The sequence below is a fragment of the Cheilinus undulatus genome, linkage group 20, assembly GCF_018320785.1.
Source record: "Cheilinus undulatus linkage group 20, ASM1832078v1, whole genome shotgun sequence".
In the NCBI taxonomy this organism is placed as follows: Eukaryota; Metazoa; Chordata; class Actinopteri; order Labriformes; family Labridae; genus Cheilinus; species Cheilinus undulatus.
This window is the reverse complement of record NC_054884.1, coordinates 23,440,435-23,464,892: the sequence shown is the minus strand read 5'-3', so window position 1 is coordinate 23,464,892 and position 24,458 is coordinate 23,440,435. Positions and strand designations below refer to the sequence as shown.

Here is a 24,458-nt window from a genome sequence, read left to right as displayed (position 1 = left end):
TGATGAAACAGGGAGGAGATATGGGGGGAAGATATGCTGGAAAGGAGCCACAGGCCTCTGCATACCTTGCAATGAAACATTTTGATTGTTTGACAACACTTCTTTAAATAAAAACTCAATTTAAATTGAAAGTTGGGGTTCATAAATCACAGCCCCAGTCTCTGTTAGCAAGGCCAAAGAACTGATTGAAATTAAGTCACTGATGAAAACTGAGTAAACACAACTACAGTTGTCTTTGAGTGAAAGTTCCAGTCATGTAAAAGGACTTTAAATATATAAAATGCATCTTACAAGTAGCATAAGTACATACAAAAAGCACACAGTCATTCTGTAAAGGGAAACTTTATTGAATAAATACATTGTTTCAAGAGTGCAGAGTGCATATCTATATCTGTTCACACAGGTCTCACAAAAGCTCAGAGTATGCAAAATCATGGTAAGACTCAATCATGGTAAGGGAAAGAAGATAAAAGGCACACAAGAGACCAGGGGAGATTTTTATCATATGATTTCAAAACCTTTTAAAATCACTGTCTTAGCTTTATTTAGAGGTAATGAACCTACTGTTCCACATATTTTCATGGGAATCTTAGCAGTCCTGATAGTGTTTGTGTTTTCAGAGTGTATGACTAAATGATGATGGGTACCTTTTTCTCTCATGCATGTGTTCATGATAGTTGGGTGTTTTGTGAGGCACAGTGAATATTTGTTCTTCAGGCTACACTGTTAACATGCTAGTGCGTTCACAGGTCATCTGTCTCTCCGTCGAAGGGCATGGTGTCCAGGTCCAAGTGGATGTGTGAGTTGTCCTCGCTGCAAACCCAGCCGATGGGGGTGCGGTTGAATGAGGGGCGCGAGCGGATGTCAGCCTGCAGGCTGGGCAAAGGCTCTGCCTCCTCAGTGGCAATGTTGAGCTCTGGGAGTTCAAAGGTCAGTGTCTTGGAGGCCTTGTCAAAGCCACCGAATGGCAATGCCGTTCTGGAGAGAGGGATAGAAATACAAAGATGAGGAGAGGCAAGGTAACTACATGAAGGAGATCATTTCCCCTGTAAACTCTTCTAGGCAAATCTCATTCTTTGAGTTGTGTTGCAAGAGGATTGGAAAAAAAAAAAAAACATGAAACCCGTGAAATCAAGGGAGCTCAAACCAGAACCTCTCACTGAAGAGATGCTAACATTGCTTGTTTGATAATAAATCATATGACAACATAAAAGACAGGCAAAAGATCACAGAGAAAAACTACAAAGAGTACAAATCATCAAAGAGATGCAAGACAACCATGGAAAGTCAACAAAATTACCCAAAACACACTTAATCAAGCACAAACGGCCCTAAAACAACCACAAAGAGATGTCAAAACACAACAAAGATACAAAAAAGATCAAAAAGGTTCAGAATCATGACAAAGATACACAGCGAGACAACAAGAAAAACACAAGCAGTCAGAAAGTGGTACAACAAAATGACTTCAAAGAGGCATACAATTTTAAAGAGATGCATAACAGCACAAAAGATACAAAAAAGCTGTAAGAATGACATGCAAAACATCAACAATAGTGTTTAAATGTCAACACGGGTGGAAAAGGCAAAAACTTACACTGCCTATAAATAGTATTCATTTGTGGTTGTTTTATCCTTCAATTGATGTTATAAATCAATCATGGACAATATAATCTGACTTTATTATCAAAATGAAAACATTTCTACAAAGCAATGTCATGATTGCATAAATATTCATCCCCTTTAAAGTGACTGGCCTAATTCTACAGAAGTCAAGCCAACTGGTGCTAGTAGTCTCATGATTAGTGGAATGGGGATCATCCGAGTGCAGTGAATGTGTCTCAAGTGATTGTAGTATAAGGACCCCTGTGTCTGGAAGATTTAGTCACTGGTTAATCAGTTATCCTGGCAACCATTACACCATGAAGACAAAAGAACACTCAAAGCAACACAGAGAAAAGATGAAGGAGAAGTACAAAAACTTCCTGAGGCACTGAACATCCCCTGGTGTACAGTTAAATCCATCATCATGAAATAGAAGTAATATGGCACGTGTGTAAATCTGCCTAGATGACACCATCCTCACAAACTGAGTGACAGTGCAATAAGGAGACTAGTGAGGGAGGCCACCAAGACACCTATGAATACTCTGAAAGAGTTACAAGCAACAGCAGCTGAGATGGGAGAGACTCTGCATATAACAACTGTTATCTGCAATAGCTACTGTTAAAGAAAACTCAGATTAAATCTGGACTAGAGTTTGTCAAAAGGCATGTGGGAGACTCCAGCTTCAAGTGGAAGAAAGTTCTTTGGTCTGATAAGACCAAAATTGTGCTGTTTGCCCAACAGATAAGACGCGATGTTTGGAAGACATCAATTGCTGCACATCACCACAAACACACTATCCCCACTGTAAAGCATGATGGTGGCAGCATAATGCTGCGGGGATGCTTCTTGGAAGTAATGCGGCAAATGCAGAGGCTTTTTGGGGGGCCAAAAAACCAAACTATAATGACTGTGTTTAATTTATAAAATTAATTCAGGGGTAAAACATCAGAAGGGGTGAATACTTTTATAGGCACTGTACATTAAATGACAGAGAACAGAAAGACGTCTCGCACACCGCAGGGCTAATTATATTTTTGGAGCCCTGCAGTGTGCAAGACGTCTTTCTGTTCTCTGTCAGTCTCCTTTTCAGCCCACCTAGGTTTGGATGTACGTGTAGATTTTTTTGACTTTTTTCTTGCTGTATATTAAATGACAAGAAAGATACACAAAACAACAATAAATGACATACAAACAGCCAATAAATGATTAAAAAAACTAAAAAGATAATTAAAAGTAACAGATGCAAGATGACCATAAAGGTGCAAAAAACAGAAAAGGGAGAAAGTAATCAAACCAAAAGAGACCAAATAACCAAAAACAGATGCAAAGGAATATAAAAGAGACACAAAACAACCATACAAAATATCACTTTATCATTATTCACTCTCTTTTAGTCGTGATATCTTTCCTTTGCAGGGATGGCCTTAAGGAACTTTTCATATCTGTGCGTAGGGGCTCACTGTCTCATAATCTGTCCATATATGGCTGTTTATTGCTTATTTGGAGCCATTAGTAATTACCACGGATACAGCTGCTCTTACAGGGGTACTCAACAACCATTAAGAGTATTACAACAGACAGAGATCAAGGGTGGAAATAAGATTAATATAATTACATTTGTGGCAGATGCTGTCTCAGAAGTTAGTATAATGGTACTTTCCCAAATGTCAGTCATGTGGTGCACGATGTGAAATCTGTGCGGATGCTGAGTAAAGCTATGAAAACACAGGTGTGGACAGAAGTTGCTTTTACTGCTGCTGGTTGCATAATGTGAGCTAAAGTAGCCAAGAGTGGTGAATCTTTCCTTAACTGACTCGATTTTTTTCATTAAAGTAAGTTTACTTACAACAGATTGCAATTATTATGTATTATGTAGCCCTGATGTTAAAAAAATGGCTCTCTTAGATGCTACAGTCCATATAACATGATGAGGTGCCCTCCAGGTGCCTTTCCATGGGCAAAGTGTCCCCCAGATTGCCCTTACAGTAGACAAAACAACAAAGTGCCCCGTGAATGCTCCTCCAGTGGTCATAACATGGTAAAGTGTAATCTTGGGTGACCTTACAGTGAACAAGACATTGAAAAATTCCACAGTAGGGTGCCTTTCAAGTGGAAAAACTGATGTTACTAGGGTAACCTTCCTGTGGTTAAAGTGCATGGTAAGGTGTCCCCTATAGTGCTCTCCCAGTTATCATAATGTGGTCATTTATTCTCTAGGGTAAGTTTCCAGTGGATAAAATGTGGGAAAATGGCCTTTACAATGTTCAACCAGTAGTCAGAACTTGATGAAGTGCCTTCTATGGTGCCATTCCAGTGTACAAAACATGGAAAAGCTGATAGGCTTTAACCAAGATAGGCTGCTTTTCCATTACATAAAATATGGGAAAAGATCCCTCTAGCATGCTCTTTCAGTGTTAAACTTGGTAAAATTGCCTTAAGGGTCCCCTTCAAGTGAAAATAAGGAAAAGTTCCATCTTGGGCTGTCTTTCAAGTGGACAAAACCAGAAAGTGTCCCCTAGAGTGCTCTTCCAGTGGTCATTACTTGGTAAAATTCCCTCTAGGATGCTTTTCCAGTGGTCATTACTTGGTAAATTGCACTCTAGAGTGCTCTTCCAGTGGTCATTACTTGGTAAAGTGCCCTCTAGGATGCTCTTCCAGTAGTCATTACTTGGTAAAGCGCCCTCTAGGATGCTTGTCAAGTGGTCATTACTTGGTAAAGTGCCCTCTAGGATGCTTGTCAAGTGGTCATTACTTGGTAAAGTGCCCTCTAGGATGCTCTCCCAGTGGTCATTACTTGGTAAACTGCCCTCTAGGATTCTCTTCCAGTAGTCATTACTTGTTAAAGTGCACTCTAGGATGCTCTTTAAGTGGTCATTACTTGTTAAAGTGCACTCTAGGACGCTCTTTAAGTGGTCATTACTTGGTTAAGTGCCCTCTAGGATGCTCTTCCAGTGGTCATTATTTGGTAAAGTGCCCTCTAGGATGCTCTTCCAGCAGTCATTACTTGGTAAAGCGCCCTCTAGGATGCTTGTCAAGTGGTCATTACTTGGTAAACTGCCCTCTAGGATGCTCTCCCAGTGGTCATTACTTGGTAAAGTGCCCTCTAGGATGCTCTCCCAGTGGTCATTACTTGGTAAACTGCCCTCTAGGATTCTCTTCCAGTAGTCATTACTTGGTAAAGTGCACTCTAGGATGCTCTTTAAGTGGTCATTACTTGTTAAAGTGCACTCTAGGATGCTCTTTAAGTGGTCATTACTTGGTTAAGTGCCCTCTAGGATGCTCTTCCAGTGGTCATTATTTGGTAAAGATTAAAAACTGTTAGTAGAGAATGCTTTGTATTTTTCATAATAATGTAAAAGTGTAAAAGTACTTACCTATTGATCCCCACATTAAAGTTTTTAAAATGTAATTATTATCTTTCTCAGTATATAAAATGGGGTTAATGACAAATCTGATATTTCAAAACAACAAACAAAACAAATATTTTTAAAACAACAAGAGAATATAAATCTTCAACCAGGTTGTTAATTGAAAGCATGGCTTTAAAATCAAATTGCAGTGTAATTGCAAATTGAATGTTTTCAGAAGTCATTCTCTATGTGCAACACTGGCCCGTGGTGGCTGTAGACCCAAGGAGTGTGGGGCGGCCCTCATTTTTATGCACACAAGTTGGCAACCCTGAAAATTGTTAAGTCAGTGTGTACCTGTTGAAGCTCTTGTACAGAGGCAGTTCTGGGTGGATCCTGATGGGTCCCGGCATGCTGGCCCTCATAGTGGCTGTCAGTTCCTCGTCACCTTTCATGGCCCTCTCCCAGGGTGATACGTAGGTACGTACATACTCCTCCTTCCTTTCCTCCTTCTCTTCAACTGTCTCTTCCACCACTGAAGCACAGGGGAAAGCAGAAAAAGGGGGAATAAAAAAAGATAAATGCAGAAAAAACTTAACTGGGATAAAGCATTTTGAAAAGAGGCAGAAACTTTTAAAAGGTCATCCATGAGTATACCTTCCACCTTTGGTACTTCAGGCTTTGGTGGGATCGGGGGAGGGATAATCAGCAGGTTTTCAAGGTTCTGCTGAAAAAAAGGAAACTCAGTACACCTGTAGAAGCATAACACACAAAAATGAACTCTGTGTTTCCATTTCCTGGCTACCGTGTTCTCATTGGTCACAATGAACTTCTCCACTCTCTGCTGCCTCATCCTGAACATCTTGGAGCCTTTGTTTTTGAGCAGAGAGAGCTCTTCCAGCATCGTGTCCTTGGGGGTCTTGATTTTGGTGCCCAGGTCGAACTCAGCAGCTTCAGTGTCTGATTCATCATCTGACAGGGGAAAGGAGGAAAGAAGAATGCGTGGGATGAGCCTGAAACTGCAGGTGGTTGTATAAAGAAATAAAGGAGACTAGGGAAAAAAACATGGCTTACACATGTTTAGCCCCATATTTTGGACAGATGAGTACAAGCTCACTAAATTTGACTTGAACAGAACCTGTCTGACGAAGTGAAGCAGGTTAAAAGATCTCAGAAAGTAACACAACATGCCTCCAACTAAAGAAATTCAAGAACAGGTGGGAGACAAAGTCATTGACATCTATCAAACCCACTTCTAAGGTTTTGGCCTCCAGTGAACCCCAGGGAGAGCCATTATCCACAAATGGAGAAAACTTGAAACAGTGGTGAACCTTTCCAGAAGTGGCTGGCCAATCAAAATTACTCCAAGAGTGCATCATCGACCACTTATCCAGGAGGTCACAAAAGAATGAACAACATATAAAGACCTGTAGGCCTCACTAGACTCACTTTAGGTCAGTGTTCATGTTTAGACAATAAGAAAGACACTGGGCAAAAATGGCGTCCACGGGAGAGCTCCAAGACCAAAACCACTGCTGACCAAAAAGAACACAAAGGCTCCTCTCACATTTGCCAAAAAAATGTCGATCATCCTCAAGACTTTAGTGAAAAAATAATCTGTAGACTGATGAGACAGAAGTTGAACTAACCCAGCTTTCGTATAAAAGAACATCATACCAACAGTCCAACATGGGGGTCGTACTGTGATGGTCTGGGGCTGCTTCAGGGCCTGGACCATTTTCCATAATTGATGGAACCATGGATATCTGCTCTCTTCCAGAAAAGCCTTAACCCTTTGTGTGCCAAGGAACCATATAAGGTCACTTGAGTAAAATTCCTTCTTTATTATACAGTAGAACCAGAATGATTTTTCTCGACCAATGAGAGGAGATCAGTCAACATCAGAAAGTGACTTCACAGCATCTGACCAATCAGCAGTGGCCCAGAGCATCTCAAACTTCCCGTTTTCTCCAGAACTTGCAAAATGCAGTTTTACGTCTTTTTTGGTCCCAAACAAATGGCCCTAAAATCATAACTAACCATAACTAGTTGATGAAACTCACACATTATAAAGGTGAATAGTAGTGCTAAATGTCATACTAGGTTTTATTTGCATATGATTCTGAACAAGTACTGAAATTTTATATAAAAAGAAGAAACATATTTGGACATATGCTCACTTAAGGGAATAAAATGGTGTCTGTATTAAGACATATAGCCACTTCATCGAACAACCAAACTGAGGGTATGATCTGAAAAGAAAATTCATTATAACAGGATAACTGTACTCTTTAGATGTTGCCATGGGTTTGTAAAAAAAAATAAAGAGTTATACAGTGGTAAATTTTGCAAATGTTCAAGGTTTATATAGTAAAATAAGTGTTATTTTTGGTCAGGTTTATAACATCATAAAAGTTTTATTGTGCTTATTATTATATTTTATTTTTACTGCGAGCCTGAATACTGCTAAAATGCATTTAGACATTCAATATTGGTGGGTTTTTAAGGTCTCCTGATGGAATTATAAAGAGAAAAAAACCCAAATGGGATTAATCATGAAATTTTTACTCAGTTTTACAACAGTATTACAGTTTTAGTACACATAAATGACATAAATTCATTTTTATGTTAATTGTTAGTTTTGTAGTTCAATATTTGTGATTATTATAGGTCTCCTGTGAGAATTATAATATAAAACTGGCAGTACCAGCTTTATTTTAACAGTATTCTGAAGCTATATACACTATATCGCCAAAAGTATTGACTCACCCATCCAAATAATTTTAATCAGGTCCATAAAGGTCCATAAAGATATGAATGAGAGAGTTTTGTGTGGATGAACTTGACTGGCCTGCACAGAGTCCTGACCTCAACCTAATAGAACACTTTTGGGATGATTTAGAGCGGATACTGAGAGCCAGGCCTTCTCGTCCAACATCAGTGTGTGACCACACAAATGCGCTTCTGGAATAATGGTAAAAAAATTCCCATAAACACAGTCCTACACCTTGTGGAAAGCCTTCCAGAAGAGTTGAAGCTGTTATAGCTGCCAAGGGTGGACCAACGTCATATTAAACCCTATAGATTAAGAATGGGATGACACCTAAGTTCACAGCCGAGTCAAGGCAAGTGAGCAAATACTTTTGGCAATATAGTGTATCTCTTGCCTCCAAAAGAGGTCAGACTCTAAAGACAACCTCACTAACTCTGATGTCCCTGGCCCTTGGAAGTGCCATTATGTACCTCAAAAATAATTGTGTACAAATAATTTTATATATATTTTCTAATGTATAAGTCAATACTCATTTGTCTTTTATGTGTTTTTATTTTACCATGAATAATATTTCTATATGCATACACTCAGTTGAAATGTGTTTATACCATAAATGGGCAATGAACCATATATGGTCACTTTGCTGGCCTTGATTTCAACATAATAATGTGAAATATATAGAAAGTGGCAAAAGAAAAAAAACCTGGAATGTACACAAATAATTTTTCAGGACTTAAATTTTGAATTCATATTATTTCAATGAGTGCCCTCTAAAGGGTTAAGGAGAATCTCCAGCGATCAATTTGTGACCTCAAGCTCAAGTGCACTTAGGTTGTGCAGCAGGACAATGACCTGAAACACACCATTGCTGGTGTCCACCTCTGAATGGCAAAAAATGAAGGTTTTGCTATGGCCTAGGTCAAAGTCTGGACCTCAATATGATGCCATTCATGCTTGAAAACCCTCTGGTGTGGCTGAATTAAAGAAATTCTGCACAAAAATAGTAGGATAAAATTCCTCCACGGCCATGTCAAAGACTCATTTCCAGTTATCACAAGTGCTTGCTTGCAGTTGTTGCTATCTGAAACGGGTTACAAAGCCATTTTTAAGGCTTTGGGACCTGGCAAACCACAGTGAGAACCATAATCCACAAATGGAAAAACCTGGAACAGTGATGAACCTTCCCAGGAGAGAGACAAAAACCCTAGGATGCACACCATAATATTCCAGGGCTTGAATTTTGAATTTCAAAGTATTTCAATGAGTGCCCTGTAAAGGCTTAAGGAGAGTGTCCGGCCATCAATTGGTGACCCCAAGCCTAAGCGTGCTTGGGTTATGCAGCAGAGCAATGATCTGAAATACACCATTGCTGGTGTGCACATCTGAATGGCAAAAAAAAAAAAAAAAGAGAGTGAGAGTCTGGACTTGTTTGCAGTTGTTGCTGTCTGAAAAGGTTTACAAAGCCATTTTTAGGGCTTTGGGACCTGGCAAACCACAGTGAGAGCCATTATCCACAAATGGAAAAACTTGGAACAGTGGTGAACTTTCCCAGGAGACAAACAAAACAGTAATTTACTTATCAGACTCTTACTTTTTACCAAAAACAGGCAAAAATAATTCCTTCTGTAAAACTTTTCTTTAAAAAAACATGTTATTTGTGTACAACTAAAGGAAGTAGCAGTATTTTACCCTCTGGCTTTCATGCCATCCTTGTTATGATGAATTACTGTTGAAACCTGTTGTACTGTGTTGAAGGATGTACGAGTGGGAGACCAGGGGAGTTGTCGGGGTTACTGGGCCAAAGTAATATGGAGGAAAAGGGCACCGGGGAATGTTGGAGTGGGTTTTCTGCTAGAACTGTTTATGGAGGGAAATCCTTCTAACACGCTGCCTCCCTCTCTCCCCTTTCAACGATGGAGAGATCTGATGGATTTTACTGCTCCACAGAGCTCCCATAAAACACTCTCCTCATCCACCACATACACTCTGATATCACTCATAACACCTGGAGTCCAGCCATAAACCCACACACACAGAGACACACACGCACCAATACATCCATAAAGCGGGGAGTTGGCATTGCAGCGCTGCAGAGAGCTGTTAGCAGTGCATCGTAAATCAGACTTGGGCAAGTGGGCGTGCGTTAAGCGTGTGTGTGTGTGGATGAGGGAGAGAGAGAGAGAGAGTAATTGAGGCTGCTGAGAGGAGCGAAGCCTCCCATGGGGATATTGATTAGAGTGTTAATTCAGAGGAATGTGAAACTGGAGCTGGCTGCTGACTCGGGAGAAATTGGACAGACTGACAGAGACAGAAGGTGGACAGACGGATGGCATGGAGATGGACAGAAACACACGGGACAAAAGTCAGAGAGGCAGAGAGGCAGGGATGATGGCTAGATGAGTGGGCATTAACTGGAGCAAAAAAGGGGATAAGCAGGATAAGCTCCTGGATGAGTGACTGAGTGACAACAAACTGGTGGAAAGATAGAGATGTAGCTGCAGAGGGAGTGGAGACAAATGGGAAAGACATCAACAGATTAATGACAAATGTGAGTGGTTACACTTGCAAATTGTATTCTCAGAGATTAGAGGAGGATCTATTGGGGTCATGGTTTGTAAGAGTTACATTATATGAGAAAGTTTTGCTTCTTACCTCACCAACAACAAAAGGCAGAACACAAAATCCTCCAAAATAACAAGTGACTGACCTAATTCAACAGAGGTCCAACCAACTGGTGCTAGTATTCTCACAATTAGTAAAATGAACGTCACCTGAGAGCAGTGAATGATTCCCAAGTGATTGTAGTATAAAGACAACTGTGTCTGGAAGATCCAGTCACTGGTTAATCTGTTTACCTGGCTACCATTACACCAGGAAGACAAAATAACACTCAGAGAAAAGGTTATTAAAAAGTACAGGACAGGAGATGGATACAAAAAAATTCCAAGGCACTGAACATCTCCCAGAGTTCAGTTAAATCCATCATCAAGAAATGGAAGGAATATGGCACGTGTAAATCTGCTTAGATCAGCAAATTTTCAAGCAAGAATTTGTGGCTGGACTTGAAAAGGGCTGTTCAGTTTTGCAAAGAAGAATGAAGTCAAATTGCAGTGTCCAGATGCACAAGCCTGATTTAGACCTATCCACACAGGCTCAGTGCTGTGATTGCAGCCAAAGGTGCATTAACTAAATACTGACTTAAAGGGGGTGAATATTTAATTTACAAGCCAGATTAAATTTACCATGATTGATTAATAAAACAAACAAAAGGATAAAATATCCAAGGGATGAATACTTTTTATAGATCAAGGCAAGTGGCAGCCTCTGCGGTTGAAAAATGAAGCCAATTCACAGATGCAAGAACACTTCAGTTACTCATTTCAGGTAGAACTTAGCTTAGTGGGTTGGGACCTTAGAAAGACCACAAAATTCTTTCAGTAGGTTGCAGATGCGTGCCTGTAAAAAATGAAGTCAATGATGTGCTTTTATTTTGGAGGACATGTCTTCATCATTGATCTATCACATGTTTTGTTCTACTTCAAGACCAAACTGCCCCATTTTTGTCATTAAAAATATTTATTTTGATTGAAAAATGTAGGAAAATTGGGTAGCAAATTTGTCATTGAAGTGCACTAGAACAGTGGTTCTCCACTGGTGTAGCATCTGGGCCCACCACAGTCTGTTCAATAAAAACAAAGAGAAGAGATTTAAAAAAGCACATTTTACTCCATTTTCCTGTGATACGCATTATTAGCAAACTTCCGAAGAACTTGAAGAATTGCTTTGCTGTCATAAAAATATTGGGAAAATGTTGCAATACACCAAATGTTACGGTAAAAATCAACAGTTTTAATGTAAATCCACTAAGGCTTTCAGTACTTCCTAAACTTTTTGCCTTTTTTTACTGACCATTTTTTGGTCCTGACCCACCAGTTGAGACTCCCCGCAGTAAGACAGAGATCATTATGGGCACCATTGTGCTCAGGACCATTAGCTTTAACATTAGAGAGGTCAGGTCTGGTATGGGGGCATATGCCAGGTCAGCATTGGTCATATACTGCTCTGGCTTAGCTTTAGAGACTGGAGGGTTAAATGCCATTTCAGAGGAATAGAGAGTTTGTTTGCTGTGTGACTTTGGGGAAATCAGATCAAGATGCATTTTTTTGTGTTACTGTCCAATTTATGATGACTTAAGGGATGTACTTTTTGGGAAAATGTTTCCCATTTATGTTTTTTTCTGGTCAGAAGATTATGAAAAACTTCAGTTTTGTTCCAGAAAAGAAAATGTCTTTGTCGCAATTCTTATCTGCAAAGCCTGGGAGAAAGGGCAGGATGTGCTATTAATATCGAACAGTTATATGAACATGCAAATTTGCAATGGATTGTAATGAATAGAGTTCTTTGATCATGACAACAGTATCCCTAATGTCTTGTAAAACCATGAGGGTTGGGCACTTTTTTTGAATGACACATTGATAAAATACAATCAATAATCAACTGTGTTATTTATAGTGGAAGGGCAGTTACTATGCTGCCAAGAAAAAAACACCAGTGGCTGGAATCCTTTGACTGAAATACATTTCAATATGATAGATATAGGTGACAACTGCTGCAGTTTAAAAATCAAGTGCAGAATTTCAGTGTCCTCGAGCTTTACAGGTAGGGTTGTGCAAAGGTTAGACTACTGAACAGCTAAATTTAGATATAAAATTAGCCATTGATTTACATATTGGTTGAACTAATTACTTCCATTGACACAGATCAAATAGTCTTTTAAAACTGTAATAAAGCCTCCCACCACTAGTAGCCATTAAAGATCCAGTTAATGGCCTCTAGCTTTCTGCCAGAGTTTACCCCAGAACCCTAAAAGTAAACATGAGAAGCTTAGCATTTAGCATGTTGTGGGAGCAGTGCAGTGTGGTAGTGTATTGAAATAGAAAATAGTTGTCTAGTAACCACATTAAACTCAACATTGATCTGGAAAGAGGAACGAAAGGCTGTCAGAGCTAGCTGTTAACTTAAGCCATGCTCTACTCAGCCTGCTGATACAATGACCCTGCAACGAATATGACTGCTTTCTGGGCTTTCTCCTCTTTAGACTTGTTAGTTGAATGATATTTAAATGTTTAGCCTAATAGGGTAATAGGCACCTGGGAAAATCCTTAATCAGAATTTAGAAACATTTAAATGCCAAATATTCAAACTGTGGTTCTTATGATAGAAATAAACATGTCTACAGCCTGGTTCAAAAAAACATATCGACTCTGACTGGTTCAAGCCTTTACGGCTAACACTGGAGTTGATAAATATGTTGATAATTTGTATTTTTTGGTTCAAATATTGAAAAGATTTGTGCATTACTATTATGAAAAAATCTGCTTGAAGAAACTGTAGTTCGTCCTTTAAGAAAGACAGAGAAACTTTCGTACGCCATTTTAGAAAGTCTGAAACTTTTGTATGCCCTTTTAAAAAATCCACTCGGAGAGACTTTCGTACACCTTTTTAGAAAGTCCACTCAGAGAAACTTCCATACGCCCCTTGTAGAAAGTCCATTTAGAGAAACTTTCGTACGTTCCTTGTAGAAAGTCCACTACGTCCTTTTAGAAAGTCCACTCAGAGAAACTTTCGTACGTTCCTTGTAGAAAGTCCATTCAGAGAAACTTTGTAAGCGCTGAGCTTGTTAAGGATAAGATGAGTTGTATGTCCAACTCCATATTAAAGTACATGTATTTGAATACAGTGTTATTTCATACCCTTTTGTTGTAATGGTCAGGCAGCTGAATACTTTTGTCCATATAGTTTATTGGTTCTTTTTGAGGGGAAAACTTTCTTCTTTCCACATCAATTCAAGCAAAGTTTTCTAAATTTCTAAATATTCAGCAGCACTGTGGGATGAACAGATGGTGGAAATGTCACTTCTCTTTCATAAAATAAAATCTGTGGTTCACATCATATAATATTTTGATGAAAAAAAATGCTTTTAGGGGGTCAGCATGTGCAGCAGTAGCCAAATTAGCTGTGTAAAGCAAACAGACTAAAAAACATTTAAATACATCACATTTATCACAACCTATTCCTAGGAATTAAGGAGGAAATGAGGATACATAAAACACATCTAATGCCTTGTCTCTTTTATGGAATTAGTGTCATTATGGCTTTTTTATTCATATTTTTACAAGTTGCATTGGTTTACACACAGCCTGAAACAAATATGGTGTGAGCTGAATCAACGTCTGGTATTTTGTGTCGCCGCTAAATGGTGACAGATTTGTGGCCGCTCTGCCATCTGATAATGCTCCATGTTTCTCCAAGAGATGCCACATGCATGTAAGAGATTGTGTTACTACTTGGAAGAAGTGTGTGTGTGGTTTTATTAAATTGCAGGATAGGACCACACGTGGCGCTTTACACCCAGGCAGTTTAATTTACTCACACATGCAGTGCAGAGAACAAACACCACAGAGAGAAACTGATTAAATTACTGATGAGTTACAGAGGAAGGTTGTCGAGGAATACACATGAAAATGTTAAATGCTTACATGTGTTGAGTTATTATGCCTTTGGTGTGTTGAGTGTTTTACCGTTCTGGCTGATGTTGGACAGGTCAGTGATGATCCTGTTTGCTTTCCTCTTGTTGGAAGGGGCTGAAGTAGGGAGAGGCATGGCTGCAGGAAAGATCAGAGGAATAATGACTTATTTCAATCATCGTTCTCTCAAGTTCAGTAGTTTCAGAAAAAAAGCTGATGTTTCTTCACACATGTAACCTCTATTAAAAGGCAAGCTAAAAGATCTTTTTTTTCTTTTCTGCATGCTTTGGCTGCACAGAGGAAAACCATCAAGTGTCTAAAACACTGACATAACGTCATTGACATCACCCATTGATTTCTGGAGAGGCACTATGAAGTTAAACAATGGCAGTCGCCATATTTGAAATGCAAACTTACTAACTCATTTAACTTTTTTCAACCTAAAATAGATGCAGTAAAGAGCTGGAGTTAAGGTTGGCCTTAAGTCTCCTGGTAAACAGCAACAAAACTTTCTCCCTTTTAAACTTGTAGAGCAGATGGATTGGCCAGATCAATGTCTGTCATAAAGCAGATAAAAGGTTAAAGCTTTGGATTTAGTGTTTGGATTGTTGTTGCATCTATTGTTCTTATTTATTACTGTGGTGGCAACTGTATGTGAACAGCACTTGGAGTCCAAGTCAAACTTCCCTATGGAGACAATGAGGTGTACTGTATCTCATCATATCCTGTTGTATCATAGTGGTTTCTAGTTTTTTTCTTAGGGCCCTATCTACTTGTATCTAAAAAAATCTACCCCCCTTAGGACCCACATGGAAAAAATTAAACATTTCTCTTAACCGCTGACATCGACAAACTTTCAACAGAATAGGCCCACATGCACTAAGTCTTCTAGAGCTTTTTTTTTTTAACTGGACATTTCTGTACAAAAATGATGAGCAAAGAACTACACTGAAAGCTTTACTTGTTAGAAAAGATGCTTTTGCTTTCTCCCTGCTGGGTTCAGCAGGAGTTTAGTTCATCAACTGGCTCCACTGATAGTGAACAATGACACTTGCTACATGTCGAGCTTGATCCCCATGGCAACCCTTGCTCTCAGCGTCATATGTTTCTTGCCTTGATTGGCTCGAAATTAATGTGACAGACAGAAATTCATCCAACTACCCACAGAGTTGTATTTTATTTGATTTTATTTTTTTAACACCGTCTAGGAGCTGTTGCCCAGGTGGATATGTTAACATATTCCATGCTCCTGACATGTCAGGTTAGATCATCTGAACCGGCGTGGGGGGATACATGTCTGACTGTGTTTGTTTGTGGAGCTCCCACTGTGATGTGTTCTCTCACAATCCCGCAGAGCCATAACACAATGTGAATTAACAGACGGGGACACCAAATGTCACGCTGTTGTGGCATCAAAATAAATGCCTTGAGGTGTAATGACAGCTGACCTTCATGACGGCAGAAATACAAAATAAAAACACCTACTAACTCAATAATTGTGTGCTGAATCAGGCTGAAAACACGCTTATTTCTGTTGTAGATGTGCACTTTAATATGGGCTCCAGGAGAGTTTTTGCTGTGAAGCTCACTGGCTTCGTTTTTCAAAACTGGAGGGTACTACTTGAGTAACAGTTAGTGTGAAAAGTCAATCTGTTCCGAGGATCCCCTTGCAACCTCTAGAAATACATATCTGTGTGTTTGCATGTGCAGCTATCAATCCACTCACTCCCTCTTAACTCAAGTTAGACTGTAAACGTGCTGATGCGTAAGTCTGCTGGCTAGCTGGGGTTGAGTAACTTCACACAGAAACTCAAAAAGTTGAGCCATTGCTCCAAGACAATGTTTTACATTATATAAAAGCCAATAGTTGAGAGAATGAGTTAAAAAGTAGTACAGCAATATACATCAAAGTAGACTTCTAGTTCATAAAAATAAACATTAACTCAGAGTCTGCTGGCGACCTTTAAAAAACTAACCAAGTTAAATCAACCTTTATTAAAGCTGAGTCATTAACACAAAACATACAGCTGAAATAGTTTCTGTACTTATACTACATCAAATCACAAATACTGTAAAAAGTACATGTTATAGGCTACACACACATGCTATAGGCTAATGACCAGTTAGCTAATCAGCTAACCATAACACAAATGCATTTTAGCACCTAGCTAAGACCAAAGTTTGACCATTCTTATATGGAAGGCTAGTGCTGGTATCCAGATATCTGTACCCTGGCTAAAGGAAATACCAAATGAATGATTAAATGTCTACAACTTGTAGTTTAAAGCCCAAAACGCAGCATTTCTTGTGTCTAGGCTGCTAGCTTGATGTTTTTTTACATCACAAAAGAAACAAAATAACAAGCAGAGAGCAAAAGGCTAGATGAACTGCTAACAAATGGCACCAAAACCTGTGTACATGCATGGTGTAGTTAACAAAAGAAGCCAGCAGATGGCAGCAGTCATAGAACTGGACGATGCACCCACTGCGCATGTCTCTCTCCTCACAACAAAACAAATTGGTACTCCGACCAGGAACATCAACTGTCCGTTTCTACGGCCAGCAGACTAAAAGTGAACATGCTGGATTCAAGTTTCTGCAAACAGCAGACAGTCATGAGCCAAGTAAGCTGTAAGAAGGTAAAGCTTTTCAGTAACACCAGTCTTTATCAAAAAGCAGTTAGCAACAACAGCTAGGCTCCTGGGCTAGTCTGTGCATGTCTTTGAATTGCCCAGCACCTAGCTTATACATAATAAGGGTATTATCAACTCTCCTAATGATGTCTGTGGTCCATGGTCAAATGTTTTTATAGGAGAGGGTCATTTATAATATGCTTGTTGAGATAAGTTTGTAAGTTTCCAAAGTTCTAAAGCTAGCTTGAAGGCAGAGAGGGAAAAGGATAAGTTACTGGTTTTATATTATGTCCACAGATTAAATTAAGTATTTTATTTTTATTCAGTCCATCCTTGTGTTTCTTGTCTTGTGTTTCACATTTTATTTTGAATATTTACCTTGTGTCTCTTTTCAGATTGATACTTCCTGCCCATGCCTACCCGTGTCCCAAATCTGTGAGTACCTATGTTTCACCTGTGTGTAACTGTCTCCCTTGTTTTTGACTACCATCATGTCATACTATGTCATATCATATACCCTTGCCTGTGTGTTTCGGATCTTTTGTGTACTGACCATTGAGAAAACTCACTTTATTTACCTTTATTTATTTATGTAGTCTTACTCCAATCTGAGACGGGACTCTTTTTAACATTAAATGATGACGACACAGATTACAATACAGCTTTTAATGTTACAAAACCTGTATTGATTTACATATCTAGAAAGATATGCGCTCTACCACTTTACTTTTTTTTGACTAAGCTCAAACTAGTGCTGTAAAACTGAATGCACTTCTCGTGGCTGAACCGTGGCATGTGTCGAAGTTACATAATGCTTAAAGCAGCAAACTAGAGCACTCTGTGGTAATGTGATGGACATTATTCTCCCCTTTTAGAAAGTTACTGAGCTGTTTGATTGACTTTGAATCTACTATATTAAGGTGTAAACAGTCCATAATACAGACCCATAGGGAGAGATGAAACAGGTTCTCTAACCTTCAGTAATTTCCCCACCCTAATCAGTGAGAGGGACAGCTGCTGCATATTAATTTTAATTGTTTATTAATAAACTTCTTTCAGCAAGCCAGGTCGAGGAGGTCATTGATCCTGAGAGTAAATATGAACTAATATATTATATATTTTTGTAACTTGGATTGATTAGGTCTTGCATTACTTGTTATGGATTTTCACCTTTGATTTTTATACAGCACATATTTTGTTTGTTTCTTTATTCTTGTAACTCTGTTGTATTATATATGGCATGTTTGTTGTTATGCTGAGTGCTTTGGTTGATTATTGGTCACGTGACCAAGTGTATTAACCACACCTGGGTATGCCCGTTCAATTATGCTGGGCGAACCTAAAGAAGCTACAGGCGAAACGCATTGTTTGCTCATAATAAAGTTTAAGTAAAATCTATCTCAGTGTATGGCGGATTATTTCTCTTAGTCCATACTGTTGCTTTAATCACATAGTGACACCTGCCCCACTGCATTGAATCCAGCAATTAGATTATCTACATTAAAAAGGTTTGTACAATTTCGCCGATGATCTTGTTGGTTATTATAGTACACAAAAAAGACATCAGTATTAACTGCAGTCTGTTTCATAATCAGCTAAAAACTCCTCCATGAGCTTTAAGTTGATTTTTATTTGTAATAATGCACTTTATTTTAACATTTCTAATACTCTGACTAAATAAATTCTTCTCAGATTGACCTAACAGTTTAATAAAGACTACAAACCAGCTTATCTATTCAGCTCTGAATGTTTAAATGCATTTGCTCTCTCTGGGGGTTTGGCAGAGACAGAATTAGCAACGAGACACTGACAGGCAGTGAAATGTGATACAACAAAAGTGCTTTAAAATATTTCACGAGGAAGCCCAAATTGATTCCTGAGATATATTTGTGTCTGATGAACTTGCAGATCACGTCCCAAATCTACAAGCTGCAGCAGAAATGGACTCCTCTAATTAAGTTAAGCACACTTAAAACATCGTGTATAGCCCCTGCATTCCCTCGAGGACACTAATTCCCGGTGGCAGCTCGCGTCTCTCTTGACTAACCGCTCAGATGGGGGCTGGCTGTATGTCGCTGTCTGTCGCACGGGTCGAAAGCAATTATGTAAGGCTGTAGGTGAGTCCCAGTACAAGAAGAAAAAGCTGGAGGCCCCATCCACTGGGAGACAGTTAATGTAATTGCTTTTCATCCGCTGTAATTGAAGCTCATTTCCTAGCCTGGGATTCAGTCTATTTTTATGAACACATGTTCTATAGCGCTGTGGTGAGTGGGACTGTCATCAGCACAGGACACACACATTTGCACTTAAATGGCTTTCCTCTTGTGATTAATGTGAGTCAGTGGCTGTGGATTAAAAACTGAGATTACAGGTGTTTTGGGGGGAAATGCAAGATGGAGGCCAATCTGATGGAGACTAGCATGAGGGGCCTGGCTCCTGTTACCACCCCTCAGAGTGAAGAGGCGCTCCTGTCCCCCATGACCAGCTTGTTTTAGCTCCATATAAATCTCCAGGGGACAGCTGGGGAGGAAGGGCATCAGTAAGCACATTCCCCAATGCACACATACAGTGCATCCATACCCACGGACTAAAAACTCCACCGCACAGGGCCACATTCCTCACCTGCCACGGTGTTAGGTAAGCGCTGCTGAGGAGAGGGAGAACTCTTCCACAAACTGGCTCGTATGATTGACATTTGGTTAAACTGGTTGGAAAAGCAGTCTTTCACTCATTTTCAATGTAATTCTCAAGTTTTGTGTAATTTAAATAATTTGTATCATGCTTTTGAGTTTAAAGTGAAAACAGGAAAAAAAGAAAATCCAATGCTCTTCAATAAAATAGACTTTTGATTCACTCATTCATTCAGTAATCCGCACACAAGGCCTCCAGACGGGATCCATAATAACTCAGACACTCATTCACCACCATGTGACTCATTATTGTGTGAGAGGGATTTCCTCTTGACCCTCATGTCTCACCTAAGACCCAGGTATCCACAGGAAGACGCAGGTCCCACAAGGTCCCAGAGCAGGGAGAGGAATACAAATCCCCAGGTAGATTTGAGTCCCAAAGCTTGTATTGTACCGCCTGCCCTCCTCTTCGCCCCAGAGAGAGTGAAACCTTATCAGCAGGGCTGTCCCATTGCTATGGACAGGGCCTTGGTGGGTGGGAGGAAGGGGGGTGAAATGACTAGGGTGTTAAAGAAGGAGGTAGGTGTGGTCATGGGCATCATAGTAGGGGTAAGAGATTTTTTAAGATGCTTGAAAATACACAACAGTGTTTTCATTCATTCATAAATCCTGAAAATGTCAGGAAATTTGTAGGCTGAACCACATGAGTAAACCCAAAGGGCTTTCACCCCAAATTTTACTGTGATTTTGTCCTATCAGCCCCGTGGTAAAATTTCCTTTGTGAATTGTGAAGTCCAGGTGTGATGTGTGAAAGCAGTCTGAAAAAATTCTGGAAAATAAACATAATAGAGCTTCTCTATACAACTCTTGCACTGATACAGCAAATGCGCCCAGTACCACGTAGCATCAGTGTAAAGCCACAGAATTGTCATTTTTAGGGTTTTTATGCTGTATTTCCATGACAGCACCATAACAAAGCCCTGCTGTCAGTACCAACTTTTTCAACTGAGGGCCACATACAGAAATATATAACAATGATGGGGTCACTTTCATATAACTTGCCTTGAGGATATTAAAGTTATTAAAACCATTGTAGTGTAATCGTAATTGTAAGCCAATCAGTGTAGTGTAATTGTAGGCCAATCAGATTTCACAGGGCTCTGTTCAGCCCTGTCTACCAATGGCTCCACCCCTGAAATGTTATTAGCACTGATGTTTGCTGCCGTAATTCATCAACAAGTTATAAATAAAGATATCTTTATTATACAAAACATCCATGATTTATTCTTGTCAAAATGTTTGTTTACAGAGTTAGCATGGTAGTATCATCTTATGCTGAACCTGGGGCAGATCAGTGCCAGCTCTGAGACAGATCTGGGCCGTATCTTTACTGTGTTGGTCATATTTAAACATTAGCCCCCAGGCCATAGTTGGACACCCCTGATATAGTGTATCTGTTGTACTCATCAGTTAATTTGCACTGTGTTTCAGGATTTCTGGAACACAAGAAAGCATGGCACAGCAGAAACTCCACATAAAGAAAGGATCCCAATAATTCCCAAATGCTTTTATAAGCTAACCTGACATGCCAGATGGATGGATTTGTTTCACATCCATCTGGGAAAGCTTCAATAGGAAATGTTTGGGAAAAGGCAGAGGCTTTGAAAAAAAACTTGGAGTGTGATTGGATGAACGTTCTGTCACATCTCTACGGGCCAGTCAGAGCAACAAAATACGTGACGTAGCCGCTACCGAGGAATAACGCGAAACATGGTGAGTATAAACATGTAAGTACTCGACTTTTGTCGTTTTTGAAAAGAAAACAACTCACTGCTGTTCTTTGTTCTTCTTTTAACGAAGAAATTTCATCAAGTTCTGATAAAACTGGTGCTTAAGCAGCGTCCACGCTAAGCTCTTCCGCCACAATTGCACCAGCCTCTAGCTGCAGCTTGTTTATGTCATGACTCTGCAGCGCCTTAAAGCACTGCCCCTTGTTGCTGATTGGTCCTGTCCCTTTCTAACCGGTCCCAAACGGTTCAGATGGGAGCTTTGCAAGATGGATTCACCAGTGAGAAACAAGGAAATGGGCATATCTATCTGCTTTGCAAGGTTGTTTATAAGCTAAACTGGCACCAAGTTATTTGAGGTTGGGTGATTGCATCAAAATGGCTTGACAGCACAGCCATTACCCGCTCTCCTTAAACTTTGAATGGTTAAGTTGTCTCATCTGCAAACTAACTTTTATTCAGAACCATTTCTCCCATCCTCTTTAATCACAGGGAAATAGAGGCAGTGTGCAACCTGGCAAGTATTGCAAGAGAATATCTTAGTAGCAGCTATTTTCTTCATTTGTTGCTCTGTTTTACATGCTAGAGGGCATTAATGATTTTATTGATGTGCACCCCCCCCCAATCTTTTACAAAAAGTAAACCTTTGGGTATGGTTTGCAATTGCATGTCTTGTTTGTGGCTAGCAGCTGTTTCACAGGGTATCATCATGTCAGATGGTTTCCCTGTAAATCCCTGGATACGGTGTAATGCTGTTGTGTATCCTTCAGTTTTGGTGTGGTAAACAAACTTGTAATTGATTTCTAGAGAAGAAAGTGACAAGAAACTCTTGGAGCTCTAAGCAGTGTTATTGTGAAAATGGCATTTCAAATGTCTATGAATGCAGTTTTGACAATGGATAAGAAGTCATCTATACTGAAATGAACCTACAGAGGTTAATGATCTGTTTCTGCTGCTCCCACAAGACTGACTAGGCTTTCAAGTGGGTTTAGCCTATTGTTTTGATCCACCAATTTATTTGAGAGGGGTCTGGTTGCAGACCTAAGATCTCTTGGACACTTACTACTGCTATGCTATGCTAGCTATGTAGTTATCATTACTGTGCAAACCACTGTAGCCACCTTATCTTTAGCTAAAGCTAACAAAGCTAAAGCTAACCACTGTTAACATAACTACTTCTAAAACAGGTCTAGCTTTAGCAAACCTAACATACGTTAATGTAGCTTTGTTAGCGTTAGATTTAGCTACATATCATTTAACCTATGTAGCCTATCTAGCTTCATTAGCTTTAGCCTTAGCTACAGTAGCTGCATGTTTCCTTAGAGGGCAGGCTTTTTCCCTGTAAGCACACTGTTAACGTTTTTTTGTCAGGTTGTGCCGGTCAAGTTTTGACTTTCAACTTTTGGTCGCCTTAACCGATATGATTTTGAAAGTTTTAGCATGTATTTCTGTTCTGACAGATGTGGCAACTCACCAACGGCTCAGTAAGGCTAAAGCTAGCATGCTAACATGCTCACATTTTTAGTGCTAATGTTTGTTATTGATTTTTAGAAAGGTTGACAGTTCTTTAAACTTAGTTGGGATGGTAAAATTGTAACCTTTGCCATGTAGCACTAGCTAAGAAGTACTGCTATGGCTACTGTAACTGAAAAATGCATGGCTACGGTGCTATAAGACTGATTCAAATGCTTCACAAAGGAGCCATCACTGTCACATTTTCCTATGAAAGCAGTGTTTGGTGTCCACCAAACATGGCATCTTCTCTGATGACCAAAAGGCACCATTTTGGTCTCATTAAATAAAAGATTGTTCTTCCACTAGACCCACGTGTCTTTTGGGAGCTCTTGTCAAGATTTAATATGAGTTTCCTTCAACAGTGGCTTTCTCTTTGCCACTCTGCCATAAAGCTTTGACTGGCAAGGTCAACAGATAATGTGTGCAGAGTCTCTACCATCCAGCTTGTAACTCATTCAGAGTAGTCATCGGTGTCTACATTACTATGTAGTTTTCATTTTTACATTAATTAACGTTTTTGGTCAAAAATCCAAATTATTTTGACCTTGATTGATTTCCAAGGGGATGAATACTTTCAAAGGCACTGTAAATGCAGCATGGATGCTGAGGAGTATGCATGCCTTCCTCAGTCTGGTCTGATTGAAGGGTATACAGAACATGCAAAAGAAAACCTATCTACAACACTGAATGATTTCAGTCAGGTTACACATGTTAACACATATTTTAACAGTCCAGTGTGAGGTGAACTTATGCAATAAATCAAATTTTACAACTGCGTGTAAATATAATGAAAGTCAAACCAGAGAATTAGTCAAATTCCTCCGTCGTAGACATCACATGTGTTCAGGAAAATTCATAAGAACCCATCTCGCAAACGTCTTTCAGTCAGAATGAAATTGACAGAGCATTACCTGAGCCATATAAGCTGTGCCAGCAGCCAGGATCACAATCACTTGTGCAAAATGGTAGTCTTGAAATTGGATGAGCCAAGTGGCCTTGACACAGATGTGTGTTAAAAGTCAGGTTGTAAATCCATCAGAGCAGGAAACTTGCAGTTTGAACATTTACCATGCTGGTTGGTAATTGCAAATTGCATTATTATATTTCCACAGGCCACAAAAATCAATCAGTGATGAATTATATGAATATATAAATTAGTATTTTTATAAAACTCTGACATGATAAATCCACATGAATGTGATAATAACCATTTATTTTCTGACCTGCCCCCAAACCCTGATCCTTGACCGCAAACACTCGACTCCCTTGACCCAGAAACACGGTGTGATCAAAGAGCCTCTTTGGCAGAGCTGCAGGATGAGACAGGATGTATCTGGTAGCTTTTCCAACTCACGCTCTCAATCACATTTTGAAAAAAAAAAAAAAAAAGCCATCAGAATTAAGAGTTTAGCTCCATGCCAAATAGCCAGAGATTAACAGCTCCAAAACTAGGTAAAATGTGTGTTTGTGAGTGTGCGTTTTCAACGGGGTAAGAGAGGAGATATCAGAACAGAGACCAAAATGTGGAGGATTTCAGAACTAATTTGGTAATTTGGCCAGCAGTGAAAAAACAGACACTCCAGTCATTACTAAAAATATAATTGCAGATTTTATGTTTCTAAAATCCAGTGACCTACT

At 39.5% G+C, this 24,458-nt stretch overlaps 1 protein-coding gene across 1 annotated transcript; it reads right to left on the bottom strand.

Annotated features, from left to right (window-relative positions):
* Positions 1-743: 743 nt before the first annotated feature.
* myoz1b (myozenin 1b) lies at positions 744-14,391 on the bottom strand. The gene is made up of 5 exons (XM_041816462.1): positions 14,310-14,391; positions 5,761-5,927; positions 5,613-5,682; positions 5,313-5,490; positions 744-978 (listed from the first exon to the last, which is right to left on the bottom strand). Exons 1-5 carry the CDS (start codon positions 14,389-14,391, stop codon positions 744-746), a joined length of 732 nt encoding a protein of 243 aa, XP_041672396.1.
* Between the last annotated feature and the right edge of the window lie 10,067 nt (positions 14,392-24,458).

Bases quoted from the DNA above. Each gene is read 5' to 3' on its own strand.
- myoz1b (XM_041816462.1), bottom strand. From the start codon at position 14,391: ATGCCTCTCCCTACTTCAGCCCCTTCCAACAAGAGGAAAGCAAACAGG. The intron at 5,683-5,760 runs GTAGCCAGGAAA...CCTTTTTTTCAG, and splicing joins TTGTGACCAATGAGAACACG to CAGAACCTTGAAAACCTGCT. The intron at 5,491-5,612 runs GTATACTCATGG...CCTGTGCTTCAG, and splicing joins TGAAGTACCAAAGGTGGAAG to TGGTGGAAGAGACAGTTGAA.